Source organism: Eublepharis macularius, chromosome 1 (assembly GCF_028583425.1).
Source record: "Eublepharis macularius isolate TG4126 chromosome 1, MPM_Emac_v1.0, whole genome shotgun sequence".
Taxonomy (NCBI): domain Eukaryota; kingdom Metazoa; phylum Chordata; class Lepidosauria; order Squamata; family Eublepharidae; genus Eublepharis; species Eublepharis macularius.
Window position 1 is genome coordinate 159,551,764 of NC_072790.1, and position 23,495 is coordinate 159,575,258.

Consider the following 23,495-nt stretch of genomic DNA (forward strand, 5'->3'; position numbering starts at 1 on the left):
CAAGAGACAGCTCAGTTCGAGCTGAACTTTGGTTCGTATTTCAGTTCGTGTCCATCTCTAGTCTTCACCAGCTATGGCTTTAAAGGATCATTTGAATTATCTGTATTCAAATTTGCTCGTGTGTATCTGCTAATATTTGGTATCATCTGTACTTCCTTTTAAGTGTATTAAAGTATTATAGAAATATGCCCCTTCATGAGCAACTGAAACCTATTATCAGATAAAGACATAATAGAAAACATGACATTTTATTATTCTGCTCCTCTTTTCCAAGAGAATATTACTGTGAAACAGAAACTTGCTGGTTATAGTGAAGAAATGTTTATGGCAGTCACAGTATCGTTACATATTTGTAAGGATGTGTGCTCCTATGGCAGGCTTATTATTCTTAAGTCCTAACTATAGTGTATGGCCTCAAACAACTCTTGGAAAAAAGAGTTGGAGAGTGGTATGACGTTGGTAAGAGACAGGTATGAAATTAAAAGGAGACAGAATTCTGATGGTAACTGCACAGAGTGGCTAAAACAGCTTGGGTGGCAGACTTTATATAAATGAAAAGGACATTTACATAAAGTTCAGAATTGAGGTGTTGTTGGGAGATGCTTTATGTAATACTTTTACCCTAGTCTTGAATGCAAAATAAAAATAATGATCATATAATTAGGGGGGATGCTTTGTTTTGTTATCTTGTAGAGGCTGGTTATGTTGCTACACCTGTAGCCATGGTTCAGGCAGCTGTGGTACTTCTAAAGGAGAAGAGTTCTCTTCCTAAAGAGTGAGTCTTAATGTCCTTAGTGTGAAATATCTCTAGTTTTTATCTAGACTGTTTGAGCTACAGATTAAGGCCAGACTTAACATTAATGACAAATGTATGGCTGTTTTTACAGAGGTGGTGTCTATACTCCTGGAGCCGCATTCAGCAAAACAAAGCTTATTGACAGACTTAACAAGCATGGAATTGAATTCTCTGTTATTAGCAAGCCTGAAGTGTGAAATAAGATAAACATTCCAAAGAGACTGCATAACTACCCAGCCTCCATATGGTACTTGTATACCAAAAAAAGTTTAGTTAAGAATGCTAAATTTAATAAAATATTTACAAAGTAATTGTATGTCAATGTGAGAATCTGTTTTATACTGTTGCTTGCAATCGGTGTAAGATTATTACTATTAGAAATGTGTATGGGGGAAATTGCATTGCATTACTGCTTAATTACTGCTGATAGTGATATTTTAATTAGATTGGCATTGCTTGAATCGGAAAGAATGGATGAATAGGTTTACTTCAAATCTATAAATTTTCAGTGGGAATCAAGCTAACCGCAATAATCATAGGTTAGTTTTTTAAAAAAATTGCTAGAATGGTCACTATGAAAGTAGTATATATACATACATAAACATTTAACTGTAAGTGAATTAATTGTGCCTTAGCTAAAGAAAAGAAACCAAGCTGTTTGTTGCTTTCCATGGGAATTAGTCACAAGTTACTAACTGGAATGAGGTCTCAGGTTTTTCTCTGCATGCCATTGTTCTTAGTGTTGGAGAAAGCAATATCATAATACTCTATGATTTTAATACTACCTTCTATAACGTAAATATTTTTAGCAAAATAAACATACATGATCAGTTGAACTATGTCATTTATTTCTTAAATTTGGTAAGCTCAGGACAGGGAAAATATGGCACTAATATGCAACTTGAAAAGTTGCATCATCATCGTATGCAGCATCTCTCTTGACCTTCATTGTCATTTGTAGTTTAATAAAATATGGCATTAGATCTGCTTTCTTTCTGAATAACTTGTGTAGCTTACTTGATTACCGCCCTCATACATAGCATGTTCAAAAGACATTGTTCCTTAGTGTTAATATATAGAGGGAAGATGGAATGTAGTAATTGAAAAGAGCAAGAGTCCAGTAGCACCTATAAGATTTACAAAATTTGTGGTAGGATGTGAGCTTTCATGAGCCGCAGCTCACTTCTTCAGATACAGCTAGAATGCAAGTCCCTAAAGAACTTTATTTAAAAGATTTGTTAATAACTGGAGTTCAAAACTTTGTAAAATAAAAAGAATAGTAACGATTGGTGAACGAACAGTTATGGGACTGAATGAGGTCCAGCCATTGGTTGTTCTGCAGTTTGAGGGTGTCTGGCAACTCAACTATCTTGCTCTAACACTTCATGATATGGTAACAGGCATCTCTGGAGTGCCCAGGTCTGGAACCTTGTCTCCTGGAGGACACCCTGATAGGATACCCTCATCCCCAGCCGCTCAGCCAGGAGCATCACTTCCACCTTCTGTCTCCTTAAGACCTCTGATGTCATTACCAGCTCTTTGTTGTCTTTCCTGTGGCAGAAAAAACTCTGACTTGAGCCATGTCTATCGCTACCCCCAGGTGCAATATTTACTGGGTTGGAACTGGTCTTTTCTTCCTTGACCATGAGTCCTTGGTCCCACAGACAGGCTACCGTCAATTTTATCATTTCCATCTGTTGTAGTAGGGATGTAACCATGATCAAGATGTTGTTCGGATACGGGAAAGGAGCCACTCTCTGCGGCCTAGCCATGCTATCAGTGCTACTAGGATTATGATGAACACCCTGGGTGGGGTTTTCAGGTCAAAAGGAAAGACCTGATGTTGGAAGTGCCTCTGACAGATAAATGGAAGTCAGCCAATCTCCCTTCTGAATGGCAGGCATAACAAATTTTAGCCTTTACATTCCAACCTTTCTTGTTCCTATGTGTCTGTTTTATTTGACCAAATTTTTTTGGATATGGAGGGGAAAAGGTCCAGGTGGCACAGAGTTGAATTCCACTGGACACCGTATTCAGAACCCGCCTGTTTCTTATTGTTCGCTGCCAAGGGTTTGCCTAGCATTGTAAGTGCCCTCCAATCACCATCGTGCCTGCTGCCTTGGTGTAGACACACTGAGTTCCCTTCTTTGGTCCTTTGGTATTCTGACTGGATTTGTTGGGGGAGAAGGTACTACCCTCCTTTCAATGTTTGGTCTGCTTTCCTTTATTCAGAGCTTCTCCAGACAGGTTGATGTCTTTGAAGGGAACTGCAGTTATTTTGGCTATGAGGCAAATGGTCCATGATCCAGTTCCTAAGCTAAGTGTGCCTGGCTGCCTGAAAACCATGGTTCTTGTTGACCACAGCATAGCATCTAAGAATGTGTAAAGACTACTGCTGGGGCTATTTTCTTAGATTTGCCCTTCGGCTCTTTAAAGGACTTTGCTGCTCACTGCAGCCAGGTCTGAAACCCAAGAGAATGCGGCTCTAGGAAGGAGCGAAGCTGTTGCCAATGCTCTGAAGGATGTAGTGGAAGCTTCCAATTTTCTGTGCCTAGCCAGTTCAAACCATCTGAGGCCAGAATCCTTAGGTAGCCCGTCCTTGTCAATGGGCAGCACAGGATTAAACAGAAGGCTGGCTACCAGATCATCCAGCAGTGACAGCTTGATCCTCTTAGTAGCCCCTGGACTCAATGTGTAAGACTTGGAAAAAAGGGAAATAGAGTGGTTAGTTTTGCCAGAGTTTCCCTCTTGGACTTCTCCAGATATGAAGAGCTACTAGAAGGGAATTCCTGACTGGGTTATTTCTGATTTTAGGGAGGGTTCTCCCTGACTCCATTGTCCTTCTTCCCCTTGGTGCTTAAAGGAGAAGACTCCAGGACCCTCGTCACCTTAGGGTGCCTTTTAAGATACAGCTCCTGAGGAAAACCTTGTTTGTATCAGAGTGACAGTGTGTACTAGGGAATTTTCCCTTCTTTTAACAGTTCCCCTTTTTTTCTTGGCTGAGGGAGAAAAATGATAGCTTAGGGTCCTCAGGTTGGAGGCTAAACCAAGATCTGTGCTCTTAATGGCACTTGCCTCTTTAATCTGGGGGGCCACCCCTTTACCTTTCTGGAGTCAGATCCCCCCACCACACACACTGGGATGCCCCTCTTGCCCATCTGAGGGTCTAGCCCCTAGACTATTTGTTGGTGTGCCTTCAGGACCTCTTTGAATTCCTTCTTATTTCCGTCCTGGGCCATGATAGTAGGTTTGTTAATTAATAACTATGGCTGTGACTAAATAGGGGCATTTAACTTCTTTCCCTTTGGTGGTGGAAAGTGCCATCCAGTCTTAGTTGCCTCTACAACACTGGTCTTTTTTGGAGGTGTCCCATTGCTAACCAAGGACAACCCTGCTGAGCTGCTGAGATGTGGCTTGCCTGGACTAACCAGATCAGGGGCTGTGATAAGGTCAGAATTATCATTATTCCCCCAGAACTGCTGGGTGGTTGAGACTAATTTACCCAAGGTCAGCTTCTGAGAAGCAATTATGGGACTTGAACCAGCTGGATGCTGATTTGTGGCCCAGTCACTTAACCACAACGTTACAGCAACTCACTTCAGGCATCTTTGCCTGATGGGTCCAGACCCTGGACCTTCTCCCTTTCTCTAGTCTGTTGAACGGCTTGGGAGTAGGCTGAGACCTGGGAGTTGGGCAAGTCTAGGCCGCAGGCTTACACTCTCTGAAGTCTGAGAGGTGGCTAGGCCTGCCTCAGAAATTTTTCAGGTGTTCTTGCCCGATGGGCCCAGGCCTTTGGGCCTTTTCTCTTCCCTGGCCTGTTGAGAGGTCCAGGAGGGGGCCGAGGCCTACACATCTGGCACCACTAGGCTGCAGATTTGTGCCATTACTGACATCCCTGCCAACAGAATTTTCCCACCAAAGGGAAAATACGAAAGTTAAAGTGCACCTCAGAAGTCCCGGCCGAAAGGGAGGAGAAATAAAAGAGGGGTCCCTTTTAATTGAGGTGAGCTGGCTCCAAGGCTTCTGCTACTCTTTTCTCCTCCCTCCTTCCTTTTGCGGCCCCCATTCCCCACTGGATCAGTCTTACCGCGGTTCAGTTGGGGCTGCCAGAATTGGAGCAGCTCCTCTGTTGCTGCTGGAGTCTGCTTCTTCCAAGCCTGAGGGAGTTTCCGATAGTTATCAGTCTCCATGACAGGCTACTGCGGACTCGAACACCACACCCTCTAGCCATCCGAAGCGGAGTTCTTCCCAGCCTGAAGGTGGGAAACCTCAGTGGAGTTTTGCGGCTGCAGCCGTGGAACCTAGAAGAACCTAGGGACCTCCGGCTCTTACCGCTCGCTGTCGCTCCGAGCGAAACAAGGATGGGGTAGGATGGTAGGTCCTTTCCCTTCCCATGCGAGCTTCACACTGCCTATTGGCCTCAGCCTCCTTGAGTACTGGGATTACAGGCGCATGCCACCACACCCAGCTCGTCTCTAAAAATTTCTTCTTCACCTGGATCGTTGTGCTCTGCAGAGCACTGCCAAAGATGTCCTGCTCAGATGGCAGGGCCAGAAAGACGCGATTCCAGGGACAAGTCCCTCCCCTTCGGGATCAAAATCTTGACTGACTCTGCCTTTGGAAAGGAGGAGCTGTAAGAGTATGGACTGCCCCACTCCTTGGATCACTGGAGAATGTTGTAAGTATGACTGTTTCACATTCAGCTCTAGTTTAATCTGTAAGGCAAACATTTTAAAGTTTCTGAATAAATATGGCACAGGGAATACATTATGCCCCATAAGAAGGGACCAAGATACGGCTCAATGGAACACCCCCTCCCCCATCCCCAGCACAACATGTCAGACATTCAGAAATGGGAAGCCTATGCCCCTTCTTACATGATACAAGTTACAGGAGGAATAGTTTAAGTGCTGAATATACGGAAAGTGTGGATTTGGCTCCTGTAATGGCCAACATACAGCAGTGCATATACATTCTCTCCTTTTAATGCAGCTGAGTCTACAGCAGGTAGTTAATCACAACTTTAGTTTGAAATAATTATATCTTACTGAAATCTTGTATTAAAGCGCAGTTTTATTTGGTACAGTTGCTACTACAGCTTCATTATTTGCTGTTAACTAGTCTTTCTCGTTTCTTTTTAATGATTAAGGCAACATCATTTTTCAGTTTACTTATACATGACTCAAGTTGGTCTCCAAAATCCTTTAACATGTGTGATTGTTTCTCAGCAAACTGTCGCAGCAGTTGTACATTATCTTCTTCCTAGAAATTAAAAAATAGCATTTTCTGTGATAAAGTCTATATTGTAGAAATGAAATGGTAGCCTGAATATAAAAATATCAGGGTATAATGGCTTACTCCAGGGGATGGGAACTTGTTTAGAAAGGAGGAGCACATCTGAAACATAAACCATAGCAGTAGAATTCATTTACATTCATACAGAATATATCATTCTACAGTTACTGCAACTATCCTGACATATAACAATTCATAATCATTTGTAGAGCTAGAGATACACAGTGTAACACATGAAAGAGGTCAGATAAATACCATGGAGGAAGATTTCTCTGATTTATTGCAAGTAGTTCACAGTAAAGTTTCAACACACTCTGCAGCAGATGCACAAAAGCTCCTGTAGAGCAAAGGCATAGGATCCAAGCCAATGTGTCTAACAAAGGGTAAAATTAACATGATAGATCTAATGCAAGTTCTTTTCATGGGGGGCGGGGAGCGGCTTTCACTAGCTCCCTCACCCTGCACTCAGTTCTCCGACCAAAACCTGTAGGCAGCTGTGTGGAGGAGGGCACAATATACTGCAGCAGTAGGGCAAAGGCAGGAAAATTCCATTCCATAAATGAAGCTTGGATCCAACCCAGTATCTTTAGAGTCACACAAAGACAATTATTTTTAATCAAGAATAGAATTAACATTTCTTTTTCAAATTCTCTTAAAATACATACAGGGGGTTTGTAGTGCTTCAGTTTTAAGAACTGTCCTCTGATTACATTCATATTCTGATAGAAGGCTTTGAGGGCTTTTGCAAATTCAGCATCACAGCTTATCCGAGAGTTACATACTGCATAAGTATCTTTTGATGCAGATGGAGTCGTCTTAGTAGCTTGCTTTTTTATGGGTGATTTTAGTGTCTTGCCTAGAACAAATAGATGTAGGAATTAGTATGAATAACTATATTAATAGATCATATGTACTAGGGGAGATCTAAATGTAATTAAAACATAAGTGGATTTATCACTGTAACCTAAGTGAAGGGGGGCAGATTTCCTTATGGAGTTGGTGTAAAGACAGCAATTGCATTGAGGATAGCAATTCTAAAAATGAAAAAAAACATAAATCAAGAAATTATATGTCAAATTCTTTTAAATTTGTAATACCTAGTGGTCAGTTTAAAAAGTTGTCTTTGAATTCACAAAGTAAGTTATGGGCATTGTGGCAAATATAAATTTACCATGTTTCCACATACCACTTCTCAACCTACTTCCCCAACACCTCCCCCAATGAAATTTAATGGGCTCGTGGAAATAACCTTTTTCATGTTCTCCCCCATCCTAACCCTCATTACAGTTTTTGTTTCCGTCAGTGAGGGCTGAGCCTATTTATACAAAAGCAAAAATTTTCTGACCTTTGAGTGCGTTATTAACAACAATCAAATGTGAAAATCCCGCATGACAGCCAAAACTCCAAAACCATATTAAAATATGAAAATTACCTTTAAGGTGGTCAAAGTTTAACATACTTAAAGTAGAAGGCTGGTATTTTAATATATAAAAAATTCAAGTACTGACTTCGATGGGTTTCTGTTTCACATTCTTTCAATTTTTCTTTCAGAAGTACATTTTCCTCCCTTAGAGCTCTGTTAATATCTCTGAGTAGCTCAGTCTCTTGCTCTAGCTTTAGAAGCTTTTGGTAAAGTTCAGCAACATGGTTATCTGTTTTCTTCCCAAAGAGAGAGAGAGAGAGAGAGAATAACTTAGCACCAGTAATAATATCCATATGCAATAGCTTGTGTAACTGTAATTTTCATTTGGTTCATTGGCAACACATCTGACCATAACCACAAGGAAATGTTAGGTGGCACATAAAGATGTCGTGCATGTAACATGATTTGTTAGCCATTTCACAGTCATCTCTGGAGCTGAGAATGAGGTTGGGAGACTCTCCTGCATCTTTCCTGAAGCAAGAGAGATGCAGAAGAATGTCCCTCGATGGAACATTTTTGTTGCAAGTTCCTTATTTTGTCCTACTTCTGTTTTTTGAAGATTTTTCAATTGTTAATATGAGTGACTAGTGCTGCCATTATTCAAGTTTCAGCCTCTTTTGTATCTATAAGAGTTAAATTTCAGTGGATGGGAGTGGGGAAGAAGACAGATACCTGGAGCACATTTATGTAAATCTGATCACATAAGTTTATACAAGAATGTGAACAGTAATGATCAGATTACTAGTGCTCCTCATTTCAGAAACCAGTTCTATTTTAGAGTATGAACAGTACGTGGGTCAGAGCCTTAAGCAATGTGAAATAGTGAGAGAGCAGAGGAACTAGGAGTCAGAAAAAGGTAAAAGTTAATGAACTGGAGGGGTGAAGGAGTTATACACGACTGTGATTTGGATTGAAGCTGCAGTGCGGGTGAAGACATGTCCCTCCCCCCATGTGATTTTGCTGATCCAAACTAAAACTATAGCCCTGCACCATTAATTTCCCTCAAATGGAGAAAAGACATGCAAAGAGAGGGTGCCTAGTTCCCCCTCCACCCTTCTAGCCTAACTGGACAGGAGCTGTGAATCCCATCCCCTTGCTCCACTGTTCTGATCTGAATGCTACATTACTGCTATTTCCCTTACGACACTATTGAGAAAATCTATTCACTATTCTCCAGCATTATGTCTCATGCAGCAATCCTTAGTGTAGGATTACCGCAGCCCGGCAAATGTGAACATGCAGTTTCAAATTGGTATGGGGAGTTAGCTTACTTCTTGGCGTATGGAGTGGGAACAAGGATCTCTACCTATCGAGGTGGCTATGCATAGCTGTGAGGAGCATGATTCAGCAGGAAAAGGGACAAAAGAAACAGGTTTTGAAGGTTTAAAAAGGAATATGGAAATTACTGGCGGGGCGGGGGGGAGGACTCATCCTATTAGCAAATATTAAAACAAACCACAAGCAACTAGCACATTTCCAAACAATTTCAAGAAAACTTAACCAAAACTATTCCGATACCAGTTGCAGCTCTAAGCTTAAGTTGTAAATTTGGGGGGAAATGGGGAACAGTACAGAAGAAAAGGGAGTGTCTAGTCTTTCTAACAGAGAGAAACAGAATGACAGCTTTCAGTGTGGTGCAGTGTGAATTGGAAAATAAGGGGAGATAGGTGAAAGATGGGGAACAAAAGATATACTTGTCCTAGTCTGTGTTAAAATCAGGAGGAAGAAGGAAGACTCCAGTGTGTTGTAATTGTGTTGCAGTCCTTGGAAAGCCCAAAGGAGACTTAAGTGATTTCAGCAAGGGCAAGCCAACCATGGGGATAGGATAGCAGGTAGGATCCAGGAACCAGCTACAAAAGTTTGGGGACTGACAGGTGGCTTTTATATACCTCTAGCTGTATTGAGAGGAAGACCATGTCTCTGCTGTGATGGAACTGGTTCCAGGCTAGAAACTTTGGATCTGATTGGAAGGTTTGAATTTTAGGGGAGTAGGTGGTGAAGGGAATTCCAAATATGAACATGACTAGAAGATGGCTAATGTTTTAGTCTTCCTTATGATTAATGATTAATTATCCGTAAAGCAGATATCTTGATGGTTTTGGAAAATTATGGCCCAGCAAACCCTGGTCTTCAAACATAACCTGAATTGTGACGACTGTCACAAGGGAGTGTCCAGGCCCCAAGCCTGGCTACCTTCCTGTCTATGAGTCAACTTTTCCTGCCACCTGATCTTAATGTCTCAGTTTGATATCAAGCATAGTCTTTCTCTGTCTCCTGCAATCTCAGGTAGCATATGGCCTGAGAAGTCATGGAGATGACCAGAAAACACGGCTCCTGCCCAGAGTTTCTTTCAGGGTTATAACTGGGCACCCATACCCTTGTTGGGGGCAGGAGCTTCTGCATTCAAGCTAATCAGGATCTCTTAGTTCCATGGCCTCCGAGAGTCATAGTTAGCCAAAAGGAATAAATTCTAAGTACAATTTGAGATAACCTAGTTTGCAGAGAAATAATCGTAGAGATGGGATGATTACTAGGGTGAGGGAAAGGTGGCCTTCACTCTTGTTAGAGACAGCCGGGGGGGGGGGGTTAGAGCAAAGTATTCCTCCCCAAAATGGGTTAGGCCTTCACAGAAATAATTCTAAAACCATTTGTTCAACTAAACTATCAAACTTACTGTTAAACTCTTACTAAACTTCTCAAAGAATCATCAGGTGTGCCTGCACAACTTATCATAATTGTCCATGTAATCCTGATAAAAAAACACACTAGAAAACCACACGGAAATTTTTTTAGCAAAATGTCTGGTTGAGGACATGAGTAGAACTAGCCAGAGTTCAGAATAGAAAGTCCTTTCAGAATGCCAGCAGTTAACTGAAGGTCATTCCTGTGGCGGAAATTTTAGGAACAATGGGAAGATTTGAATTGGGGATCCTAAACTGTCACAGAGCATAGCATCTGGATTACGTTAGTGGCCAGTAATTGCATACCATGTGCCAGACAATACAGGAAGAGGTGCCTTTGTTTTCCAGACTGGTGGTGCTTGATTTCATTAGTCATGCTTCGCAGTTTCTCCTGCAAAGTCTTTTTCTTCAAAAGTACATTCAGTAGGGGAAAGGTGCAGGTAAATATGAAGAGGGCTGGCAACAATAGAAGTGGTTACATTTACAAAGAAGTGACCCTTTTTCATCTGTGACGTGCTGGAAGGCATGCTATTGAAGAGCACCCCCCCCCCCTCTTTGGAATCATTGCATGGGGTAAATTTTGCTACATAGCTCTAGCTTGACATCAGGGAATATGGTACATGCTGTTAAGATTAATATAGCAATATCCAAATAAAGGCTGTGATTTAGTGAAACATCCCAAGATTACCTGTTTTCTCTATTGCCAGTTCTGGAAAAGAGCTTACAAAACTTGATCTCTATAACAGGTAAAAATTGGTTGAGTTTTGGACCATGGCTGACACCTATTTTCCCTTTAAGTGTTACATACAGGGCTTTTCAGTAAGTTAAACCTGGTATTCTATACTAATTGTCCTGTTTCTCTTATCTCAAACTCCCTCCCTGCCCCTTTATTCTTTCTGCCACCTATTTTATCTTCACAGGTATTGTTTAATCATGTTACTCCTTTCTTTACTGCATTCAATTTAAAAATTTGCTGTTAAATGTTATTTAATAGTGTTCACTCTTTAGCTTATTCCTATTCATAAGCTTTATTTTTGCCTCCTCCTTGGAACACCTTTCCATCTGGGAAAGTGATGAAGGGCCTGTTTCTAAGAAATGTCTGGTTGAAAAATTCATTTTTGTTATTTATTTTAAAGATTTACACTCATCTTTCTACATTTAGTTCTTCCATGTAGCATAAAAATAAGTGTGAACAGAGTTATTCAGTCCCAGCAAGGGCAACCTTCCACATGTTAATTGTCCATTCTGAAACAAATTAGTGGACACCAGCCCTTTTCCTGATTTCCATCATGCCAAATACACCAAAGAAGTAATGGTATGAAAATGCAAGACCTCCACAGAAGTATGCAATCTTTGCACCAATCTGGAAGCAGGTATCATCATACAGGGTGTTGTGGAATCTGCTCATGCTATATTGTTTTTCCCATAGACAGATGGCTTATTTTAAGGAAACTGGCATGGTATTTGGAGATAAACATCCTGCCCAACCCATTTCTGGAAGTTGCATCTCCATCTCTGAGAACTTTACATCCTTTTGTTTGACACTCTCAACAGGGGAAGCACCCGGAACTAGACACAAGGGCTGTTTCCACACAGCTTACCTTCCCTCAGAACGACCCGGAACATCGCACAAAAAACGCGGAAGATCAGGTTTCCTGAACATGTTTTCTGAACGAGAAAACGCAATCTTCCACATTTTTTGCACGATGTTCCAGTTCGTTCCGAGGGAGAGTAAGCCGTGTGGAAACAGCCAAGGACACAGGAACCAAGCCTCTGCTTCTACCAAGACTAAGAGGATAAAGGTTGCTCTCTGCTGCCCCAGGGGCTCCAATCCAGTGAAGCATCACAGAATTGGACCTCTCTTCTGAGGCAGAGGTTCATCCACAGTAATGCTCTTTGTTCTTGCTGTGGGACATGGATCCAGCTTGATGTTTCTTATACTTGAAATGACTTCAGGATAGGGACTTCTCATTCCCCTCTTTTCTGATCAAGAATGAAAATAGTTTACAGAGCTCATTTTCTTAGAGAGGCTTAATTAGGAAGGATCCTATAAAACACCAGAAGGCAGATCAATCCCAGTAAGCAGACCACTGCTAAAGCTGCCAGAGGGAGAAGTGGACATTTTAAAGGAAAGGACAGAGAAATAAACATATTAAAAATAAAGCAGCATCTACAATTATTATGAAACAATGACCTAGTTTTATGGGTGTACACAATCCATTACATGATCTAGTGCCCTCTTGCAGCTGGGTAAATTGACACTCTGGAAGAAAAAAGTAATGGATCAAATTCTAGAACATTCAGGGATGTAGTGCTCAATGCATGGACTACTGAACACTGTGTTAAAAACATACTTTTCATATGAGCAAAATTGAAGGCAACCATTACTTAGTTAATCTTAGGTCTACATGTATGCATGAATGCAAATAATATACTCACTAGACCAGCATGGTTCAGAATCTCAGCTTTGGGATTATCAATTATAATGGATCCCTTGGCGGTGACTGCCATGTCTTGTTGAGAGGAGTCCAGTTCTGCACACCCTTCTGAAGTATGAGGAACATATTTCACAGTTAAGATTACATTTTATATTTCCCATTCACCTTAATCTGCTGTTGCAGTATCCACTGGTAGGGGGTGTGCACAGGAAAGAAATTTGGTAAATTTTGGTTCAGTGATACCAAACTGGAAAAATTCCAGTATTCCCTGATAATACATTTTCTAGTTTAGTTCAGTAATACAGAGTAAATTGGGTAAAAATCCATAATATTTGGCCATTGTTTCCAATGGGAAACTCAATTCCAGTGTATCTGGTGGCCGGGAGGGGGGGTAATTTTGGGACCCAATTTCACCGAATTTGCAGGGGATCTACTCCTAACTGTCTTTTAATGACCCCCCCCCCAAGTTTAATAAATATTGGACCACAGGGGGAATTTTATGGGCCCCCAAAGAAGGTGCACCCAGCCACGTCCAATATCCATTATTCCCTACAGGGAAAACTATCTGGGGGCTATCCAGAGGGCTGGGGTGGCATATTGCAAGCAAAATCCACCAAATTTGCAGGGGACTTACTCCTGGAAGTACACCCAAACACCACTAGGTAATTAAATTGAACCAAGCACCCCAGCAAACACTCCCTCCTAAAGAACAACGACCTAGAACCAACAACAATTGGACACCAAACCAAACTTATGACAAAAAAACCCAAGCAAAAAATAGTGAACACTATTTTTAAAAAAGAGCCCCAAGCATCAACAACAAGAGAAAACAACCCCCCCCCCACAACGACACTGACAACAGAATCACCCACAACAGGATAAAACAACCCCTAAGAAGAACAAGCAGAAAAATGAACAGTAAATATAACCAATTTCAAACAAAAGCCTCCCACAAACAAAAGCCCAACCAAAGCACCCCCACACAGCAAAATAGTTTTTAAAATGCAAAAAAAAGTATTTTCCCTTCCCCCACAATTCTCTCTCTCCCAAACACCAGACCAACCCCCTCCCCCCAAAAGAGAAAAAAACAAGTTAATCCAACGATTCAAACCAGGCAGCAGCAGAAGTCCTCCAGCTGCACCAGGTCTCAGCAGGCAACAGCAGGAATCCACTTATTGCAGGTCAGGATCCAGTCACAGTCCAAAGCAGGCCAGAATCCCAGACCACAAAGAGAAAGCCAGCAGCAGCAAGCAGGCAGTGTAACTCTCAATCTCCAGACCAGAGAAAAATGGAAGCTGCTCTGAGGCAAGCCTTCCTAATTTAACTCCTCGCAGCAGTTTTAAAAAGGCACTCTCCTTCCAGAGAATCCCAATGGACAGAGAAGGAGAGCTCCTGCAAGGATTGGCCACTCATCCCCCCTTCTCTCCCTCCCATCTGGTTAAAAAAGGCATGAAGCAGTGTTTCTTTGTTGTTCCTTAGCAAAGGTATACCAAGGAAAAGCCCAGCCATGATTTCTGAAGTTTACCAAATGTTACCGAATAAATTAGGTAAACTTAAATTTGGTATTACCAAATCTGATTTGGTAATCCTTTTAAAGTTTGGTAATACCAAATTTTACCAAATAGTACCGAAGTTTATCGACTCAGTACCCAAACCCAAATTGCACACACTCCTATCCCCTGGTAACTATTTCTTGCTTTTAAAAGGTAAAGTTAGTCCCCTGTGCAAGCACTGAGTCATTACTGGCCCATGGGGGGACATCTCATCACGTTTTCTTGGCAGACTTTTTGTTATGGGGTGGTTTGCCATTGCCTTCCCCAGTCATCTACACTTTATCTCCAGGAAACTGGGTACTCATTTTACCAACCTCAGAAAGATGGAAGGATGAGTCAACCTTGAGCCAGCTACCTGAACCCAGCTTCCGCCAGAATCGAACTCAGGTCATGAGCAGAGCTTGAGCTGCAGTACTGCAGCTTACCACTCTGCGCCACGGGTACTCCATTACTGCAATTGCCTAGTATTCTAGGGAAACAGGTAAACTTGGTGTAGGTCCCAACATTGCCAGTAGCAGATGCGCTGGGCAGGTGTTAGATTTGATATGGCAGACCAGAAATTTGACTTGAATGCCTAGCAATGTCACCAAGTAAAAATAGTTTTAAATATGACCCATCAAAACCTTGTAGATCATATGCTCCCACACAGAACAACTAGGTTGGCACGCCTAAAATACTTTTTCTGTGTCTAAACAGTTCAAAGTATTAAAAGGGCTAAGGATATTTAAATTCGAACAGGCAGTTACTTAAATTTACCCTTAAAATAATCTACAGACTAAAATCAGTAAAGAGTACCCAGTTATGCAAGATACTTAAAGGGCTCAGCCATAGTGGATTAGCTAGGATGTTAACAGTCTCTATGGTCTTCATGTAACATCACAAAGCTTGCTGAAATGATATGGCTGACACACACAGAATAGGTTACTGAATCAGCCTCCCTTGATAAGGATGTTTGTCCTTTCTATCTCTCCATCTTTGGGGAAAGATGGCAACATCCTTCTACACAAACCACAGTATTGTAACAAAGGCAACCAAATTCAGGAGACCGGAACAGCCTTGAGGGAACCTGCCACCATTATGCAGTGGTAGGTTTCTATTCCTGGTCAGAATTAGGGATGTGCCAAATTTCAAGACAAACAGAAAAACCCTTATTCATTTATTTCAAAAAACATGGAATTTAAATGACTAATCTTGCTTTTATATCAATGGAACACACATTTTTAGTACATTTTTTCTGTTTCTATACAATTTGGATAACATTTTCATTTGTACCCCCAACATTCAAGACAATTAGTCATCAAAGCAAAACAGATGTTTTATTTCTCATATGTGGGATCAGAAGAGAGAATCAGGAGATTTTAAGAGATATTACACTAGCATACAGGAAGTATTTGGTCAATCATCAAAAGAGATTATTATTTCTGTCATGCTTTTTGATTTAAATTGCCCATAAAACTGTAGGTCTTTCTCCTATCTTTCTGAAATTTGGCAGTGATGGGAGAACTAGAGTTCCAGAATACATCAACAAAATTGGATGGAAAACACGGGTACCAGAAATGTGTTTGCCAATGAAAAAAATGGAAAACGAATTATTGCAGAAATTGATTAAACAAAACAAATGTATTTTTGAAACAAAAATGAAATGAGGGCATAGACCTTTCAAAAAGAGTCCAGTAGCACCTTTAAGACTAACCAATTTTATTGTAGCATAAGCTTTCGAGAATCACAGTTCTCGTGGTCGGATGCATGGAGGGCAAAAAGAAACTGGTCAGATATAGAGGAGGAGAGGGGAGGGTGGAGTAGATGCAACCAGCTCCTTCTGATATGGAGATGCATATTAGTAAGTGTGGAAGAATTTTGTATCAGAAACTACAGTAGTGTAAGATTCTTTACACTTGCTCAGAAATTCTTATTTAGAATTACTTGAAAGACCCACAGAGCATCAGCAAAGCACATGCTTTGCATATGGAGCATTTCCAGGTTCAACCCCTGACATCTTCAATTAAAAGGATCTCACTGCTTGAGACTTCATAAAAGAATAAAAACAGTGTTGCACTTATCTGTAACTGTTGTTCATCGAGTATCTTCTGTGCAGACACACACTGGGATTGCGCACATGTAGGCCTACCACAGAGAGATTTTTCTAGCTTAAAAACTTTTAATGGGGGCACTTGCCCCTACTGCACATGTGCAGCAGTGTTCCTGCCCAAAGTGCGGTTGCTAGGGCGAGTGCCCCCAGATTCCCTCAGTTCTCCTGAGCCACCAGAGAGGCAATACAGTTAAATAACACTCAGAGTGGGGCAGGAGGGAGGGAATGTGTGTCTGCACAGAAGACGATCAACAGTTACAGGTAAGTGCAACACTGTCGTCGTCCTTCTGTGCAGTCCCACAGTATAGCGAGCTACTCACTAATAGAAGAGGGTGTGAGTGATCAAACAAGCAACAACTGAAGTACAGTCTTTCCCACTGCTGAATCATGTCTTGCATTTGTATCCACAGAGTAATGCTTGATGAACGTGTGGGGCGAAGACCAGTTTGTGGCTTGACACATCTTGTGGGATGTGTCACCTGGGATGGGATGTGTCACCTGGGATGAAGGCAGCAGAGGCAGCCTGAGCTCATGTAGAATGTGCTTTGACCAATAAAGGGCAATTTACCCCAGCTTTTCTGTAACACAGTTTCATGGTTGAAACAATCCATCTTGACAAAGTCTGGGAGGACGCCAAATGTCCTTTACGAGAGCCAGCATAACAGGCAAACAATGACTTTGATTTTCTAAATTCTTTTTTGTTGCAAATAGTACAATAAAGACCTTTTGATATTTAATGTGTGTAATGACTTTTCAATATCTGACGTTGTATTAGGAAAAAATACTGGCAACACAACTTTTTGCTGTAAGTGGAATTTAGACACCACTTTGGGTAGAAATTCAATACTGGTGTACAACACAACTTTCTCAGGAAAAAATTGAAAGAATGGGGAATCAATCCAAAAAGCTGTAATTTCCCCTACCCGTCTAGTTGAAGTAATAGCAATGAGAAACACTACTTACATTGTTAACAGGGAAATAGGGCAAGATGCCAGGGGCTCAAAGGGCGATAACATTAACTGGGAGAGCACCAAAGGTAAACTCCACTGAGGGACTGGTGGGACCCTAGGAGGAAATGTTTTGAATAAACCCTTAAGAAACAGCTTGGAGATGTGGTGGGAAAACATAGTCTTGCCATCCACCCTTTTATGAAAGGCTGAGATAGCAGCGACATGAACCTTTATACTGGTGACTGACATCCCTGTTTTGTGCAGTGCCATTAGGTAATCCAGAATCCATGATAATGGACAGGAGAATGGGGAAACCCCCATGTGCTGTAACCAGTGTGAAAAACTATTCCATTTCTGGGTGTAAGAAACTCTGGTGGAGAGTTTCCGTGCATTCAAAATAATCTGAGCCATGTCCTCAGAAAAACCTAAAGCAGAGGGTTGAGTAGCCAAGCTGTTAACCTTAGGGTGGCAACATTGTGGTGCCACACTTCCCCCATGCATAACAGGTCTGGGACCAGAGGCAGGTGTGTAAGATAATCTTGGGCCATAGACTGAAGGGTTGGGAACCATTCCTGTCAGGACCACAAAGGAACAACTAGGATGCAGTGAGTGTGAGAGACCCTGATTCTGCAGAGGATGTTGGTTAACAAAGGGAACGGAGGGATGGTGTAAAAAAAGGCATCAGACCATGTTATTTGGAACACATCTCCCAGCGAACCTGGTTCCAGCCCTGTCCATGAACAGAATTTGATGGCTTTCTTATTAGAACAAGTGGCAAATAGATCTATTGAAGGAGTTCCCCATTGTAGAAAGATCAGCCACAGATACTTCATCTGCAAAGGCCATTCGTGTTGGTCCAGAAATACTCTGCTGAGAGTATCCACTTTGGTCTTTGCCTCTCCTGCAACATGGATGGCATGGGGATGGACATTGTTCAGTATGCACCATTCCCAAAGAGCCATGGCTTCAGCACAGAGCTTGAGTGATGTCGTTCCCCCTTGCTTGTTCAAGTAATATAATGCTGTTGTAATGTCCATATGGACCTGAACCCTCTTGGTGAGCAGGGTACTTGTAAAAGAAGCAAGGGAATAACAGATCGCTCTGAGCTCAGTACCATTAATATGGAGAGTTGATTCCACAGAAGACGAAGTCCCTTGAACAGACAGTGTGCCACAATGACCCCCCCCAGCCCAACGAGGAGAGATCTGTGGAGACAAAAATGTCCACATAAAAGGTACCAAATGTGAAACCTTGTGATAGATTAGCAGGGACAGTCCACCAGTGGAGGGATCTTTGTATTGCTCTAGGGATGGACAGTTTGGTCTGTTGTCTAGTGGTTTGAGGGTTATATTTATGCACAAACCAGTTTTGTAAAGGCCTCATTCGGAGATGTGCAAAAAACACCACTGCAGTGGTGGACACCATAAGACCCAGAAGTGTCTGGATCATGAGTGCCGTTTGATATCTGTTGGAGAGGAAGAATCTAACCAAACTCTGTAGTCTTTGTATCCAATCTGTGGGCAAGAAAGCCCTGCCCTGAAGAGAATCGAGCTGAACCCCAATAAACTTAATGGTCCTACAAGGGACCAGGATAGACTTGTCCCAATTAACCAGTAACCCCAACCGGGAAATTGTAGTAAGGGTGAGCTGTGTGTGTTCATGAAGGACTTCTGACATTGGTCCCACCAAAAGCCAATCATCAAGATTCGAGTACAAAGCACAACCCTTGGAGCGAAGGTAAGCAACAACAGCCATGCACTTTGTGAATACGCGGGATGCTGAGGCTAGACCAAAGGGTAAAACAGTATACTCATAAGCCTCATCCCTACACATGAAGCAGAGGTACTTTCTATGATCTGGGTTAATTGCAATATGAAAGTATGCATCTTTTAAATCTATGATGGCAAACCACACATTAGCCTCTAGGATTTGTATTACATTAGCCAGAGTGAGCATTCTGAACTTTTGCACTATGACAATCATGTTGAGGCCCCTCAAATCGAGGATAGGTCTAGAACCTCCATCCTTTTTAACCAAGAAATATCTTGAGTAGAACCCGTATGGAGACCCATGTAAGTCAACTTTACAAATAGCACCTTTCTGTAATAACTCAGAAACATTTACTTGTAACTCCAAAGAACAGCCCTCACAAGATGTGGGGGGTAAAGAAATAGGTGGTTTTTCAGTAAACAACACTTTGTAACCCATAGTAACAATAGAAATAACCCACGAGTCATTGGTAATATACTCCCAAACAGTAGCATAGGGATGCAGTCTGTCCAAAAAAGGGGCAGAGCTGGAGGTCCCCTGAGTTCCTAGTCAGAACAAGGATTTTTGTCCTTGAGTGGACGACTTGGGTGACTGGACTCTGTTTCCCTCGCAACTTGGAAGACCTCTTAGAGTAGTGACACTGTGAAGCAGGGTATGAGCGTTGGCCATATGACTGATATGGGTACCTTCCTTGCCACTGCTGATAAGGCTGTTGGTGAGGCTGATGGTAGGAGTGTGATCTCTGAAAACGATGTCAAGGAGTGAACGCTTGTTGGGGAGTGATGACACCTAGAGATTTCGCAGTTTGGTGATTCTTTTTCATCTGCATTAGAGAATCATCCATCTTCAAAAAAAGGAGGGACCCTTCAAAAGGGAAATCCTCTATTTTAGTCTTCCTATCTAATGGCAGTACGGTGGAATGAAGCTATGCATGGCATCTCATAATAACAGCAGATGCCATTGAGTGGGCAGCACAGCAAGCAGTGTCCTTCCCAGCCATCATCTGCTGTTCTGCTAACTTGGAAACTTCTGTTTATAGAGCCTTGAGGAGGACATGTCTGTCTTCTGGGAGATCCTGGATATAGTTTGACAACCTCTGCCAGAGAAAAAGGTGGTAGGATTCCATGATCATTTTAAAATGTGCGATCCTGAAGGTCAAAGAGGCAGAAGAATAAGATTTCCGGCCTATGGCATCCAATTTTCTGTCCTCGCAGTCAGCTGGAGCCGACAGAGAGCCAAGACTGTAACGTGCCTACACCTCCTCAGCTACCAGTAAAAATGGATGAGGATGGTTGAAAAGATAGGGACAATCTTGCTGTTTTAATTTTTAATACTCAATTTTGGAAGTAGTCGCTGGAGCAGAAGAGGGGGGTTGCCATATTGTCTGAGCCATATCCAGTAGATCTTCAACATGCGAAAAAGCCACAGTAGCCAGAGAATCAGAGTATAAGGCCTGCAAACCTTACTCTTGGGTTTGGATGTGGAGATAGAAATGTCCAGTTCTAATGCTGTAGCTATTCGGATCATTTGTTCTGCAAAAAGACGGTAATCATCTGTAGTTGAGGATGAACCAGTCTCCCAGTGTTTCCTCTAGATGGATCTGCTGCCAAATCTGAAATGATATCAGATTGTGACTCCAACTTTTCCTCATCATCTGAACCAGAAAATTCAGGTGAAGTATGACAGGGCCGATTCTGTGGAACCAACATCCAAGGTTCTTGTTGGAACTGGCTGAAAAGAAGGTGGCAAGCAAGCCAGTGTCACCAGAACCGATGAAGGCAGACACATTTGGGGGAAACCTGGTGCTGACTGCAATGAGCTTATAAGATCTTGCCTGTTGGTCACATTACCGTAGCCAGGAATGGATGAGAAGGCGGCAAAGAATGCTAAACCCCAGGTGCAGGCTGTGACAAGGGTACTGGCATTGAAGGTTGAGGAACAGGTTGCTGCCAAGGCACAGATAGTGAATATTGTGGGACCTGTTCTGAAAACACATTTCAGAATGGATCCGAGACTGAAGCCGGAGGCGGAAAGATCGGTTTGGGCAGATCTGGCATAGGTGTGTATTCCTCAATCTCTTCCTGAGGAGTGGGAGTACAAGGAGGTGACAGTGTGGAGCAATTCAACGACATCCTCCTCTGGAATAATGTGGTGGAGGGGATAAGCCCCATTTGTTGTGTGAAACCAAAGTGGATTGCCTTTGATGCTTTGATTTAGTTTTGCACTTCTTTGCTGGGGGCTCTAAGGCAGCCTGAGTAACCTCACTTGGACCCAGTGAACATCTCTTCCTACTCTCAGGAGTTCGCCCAGGTAATAAGGTCACTCATCGTGGAATGGACTTCTGCTGAAGACTTTCCTGGATCTGAGGCACTATGCTTCTTTGATTCCGAAGACCGTTTTGGCGGAACCAAACGGATCGATTCCAAGGATGAAGTATGCCCTTTCACGGCGGGTTTTTCCTTTGCCAGTTTTTGCAGGCTCATTAAAGGTGCCAATTTTGGGGTAGTGGGCTTTTCAGGACTCAACAAAGATTTTTCCCCAGGTGGCCTTCAACCAGGAGGCCCTGTCATTCTGAGTCTTTGGAGTGAAACTATGACAGTTTACAACTTACCACAATATGATCTTCACGCAGACGCAATAAGCAAAACTCATGCTTGACAGTCTGGGTCATATTTACCCCACATTGACGACATTTCTTGAACAGTGAAGTCTGAGACATTTTGAAGAGACTTGACCAGAACAGAGAACACTAGACACAAACCTCTCTCGACGGTGGCAAAAGAAGAACTGAGGGAATCTGGGGACACTTGCCCTAAGCAACCACACTTTTGGCGGGAACGCTGTTGCGCATCTGCGGTAGGAGCAAGCACACCCTTAAAAGTTTTTAAGCTAGAAAAATTTCTCTGCGGCAGGCCTGCATGTGCGCCGGGGCTAATTTCGAGGGGGAACGCATGCGAACGGCGTTCCGGCACTTCCCCCAAGTCAGGTGGCCCCGCCCACCTGACTTTAGGGCCGTTTAGGCCTCAACTAGGGCCAAAATGGCCCGATTCTGGGCCAAAATGGCCTGGATTGGGTCAGTGCTGGGTGGGGGAAACTTCCCTCTCACAGCACTGGCCCGATCCCCGCCATTTTGTCCCAATCCGGGCCAAAACGGGCCCAAAAGGGCTGTTATCGTCAATTTTGGACCCGCTTTGGCCTGGATAAGGGCCAAAATGGCCCAGATTGGAGCCAAAACAGCCCAGATTTGGTCAGTACCAGGTGGGGGAAGCTTCCTCTGCCTAGCACCAACCTGACCCCAGCTGTTTTGGCCCTGAAATGCCAAAAATAGCCATTTTGGGCCATTTGGGGCCTGTTTTGGCCCGGATCTTGGCCCAAACAGTGCAGATTGGGTCAGTGCTCCCCTGCCAGGCACCTGCTCGTGGCCATTTCACCTCTGATCTGGGCCAAAATTGGCCCAAAATGGCCGATGGGGCCCGGAACTTGGCCGAAACAGCCGGATTGGGTTGGTGCTGGGTGGGGAAAGCCTCCCCCGCTGGGTATAGACCCAGTCCTGGCCATTATGGCCCCAATCCGGGCCAAAAGGGGCCCAAAATAGCCATTTTGGTTCATTTTGGGCCCGTTTTGGGGGGCGAAGGTGCCCAGATTGGGGCAGAAGCAGCCCAGATTGGGTCTCTGCCAGGTGAAGGAAGCCTCCCCCACATGGCACCAACCCGGTCCCTGATCCAGGCCAAAAGTTGCCCAACATGGCCATTTTGGGCAATTTGGGGCCTATTTTGGCCCGGAACAGGGTCAAATGGGTCTGGATCAGGTCGGTGTCAGGTGGAGAAACCCTCCCCCACCCGGCAGCGACCCAGCCCCAGTCGTTTCAGCCCCACTCCTGGCCCAAAACGGCCATTTTGGGACTGGATCAGGGCCAAAACAGCCTGGACTGGATCAGTGCCAGACGGGGGAGGGTTCCCCCTCCCAGCTCCGACCCAATCTGGGCCATTTTGGCCCTGATCTGGCCCTGAAAGCCCCCAAACGGTCACTTTTGGCCATTTTGGGCCATTTTCTGCTTGGATTGGGGCCGAAACAGCTGGGATTGGGTCAGGTGATACGTCCAATTATGCAAGAACCCCATTGGATCCTACTGACCATATTAAGAATATCATTAAAATAGTCCTGGAGGAGGCTAGAGAACTAGGGGAAATAGATGATAAACTTTATGGAGCTCTACTTTCTAGAACTCCACGAACTCCCCTGTTCTATATTCTACCTAAAATACACAAAAAGATATTTCCCTCCCCCCACAGGGGAGGCCAATCGTTTCGGGATGCGGCTCCCTTTTGGAGCCTCTGGCGATTCTTGATTCTGCATTACAACCAGCAGTCTCTCGAATAGGTCCACTGTTACGCGATACGCGAGACTTCATCAAAAGGGTAGAAGGGGTCACTCTTAGTGAAGAGATGGGTTTCCTCACCATGGATGTCTCCTCCCTCTATACAATAATACCGCATGATG

General features: G+C 43.1%; 2 protein-coding genes across 2 annotated transcripts in view; one reads left to right on the forward strand and one right to left on the reverse strand.

Moving 5' to 3' along the window:
• The window catches only part of LOC129327230 (saccharopine dehydrogenase-like oxidoreductase), a 31,224-nt gene extending 29,592 nt beyond the window's left edge, over positions 1–1,632 (forward strand). The window contains exons 11-12 of the mRNA XM_054975719.1: positions 694–775; positions 888–1,632. Coding sequence (XP_054831694.1) covers positions 694–775; positions 888–993 — 188 coding nt within the window. The 3' untranslated portion in view covers positions 994–1,632. The remainder of the gene's footprint in view (positions 1–693; positions 776–887) is intronic.
• Positions 1,633–5,867: 4,235 nt separating this feature from the next.
• The window catches only part of LOC129324781 (kinesin-like protein KIF28), a 103,107-nt gene continuing 85,479 nt past the window's right edge, over positions 5,868–23,495 (reverse strand). The window contains exons 20-23 of the mRNA XM_054972180.1: positions 12,635–12,741; positions 7,600–7,750; positions 6,757–6,947; positions 5,868–6,058 (exon numbers count right to left, since the gene is read on the reverse strand). Coding sequence (XP_054828155.1) covers positions 5,900–6,058; positions 6,757–6,947; positions 7,600–7,750; positions 12,635–12,741 — 608 coding nt within the window. The 3' untranslated portion in view covers positions 5,868–5,899. The remainder of the gene's footprint in view (positions 6,059–6,756; positions 6,948–7,599; positions 7,751–12,634; positions 12,742–23,495) is intronic.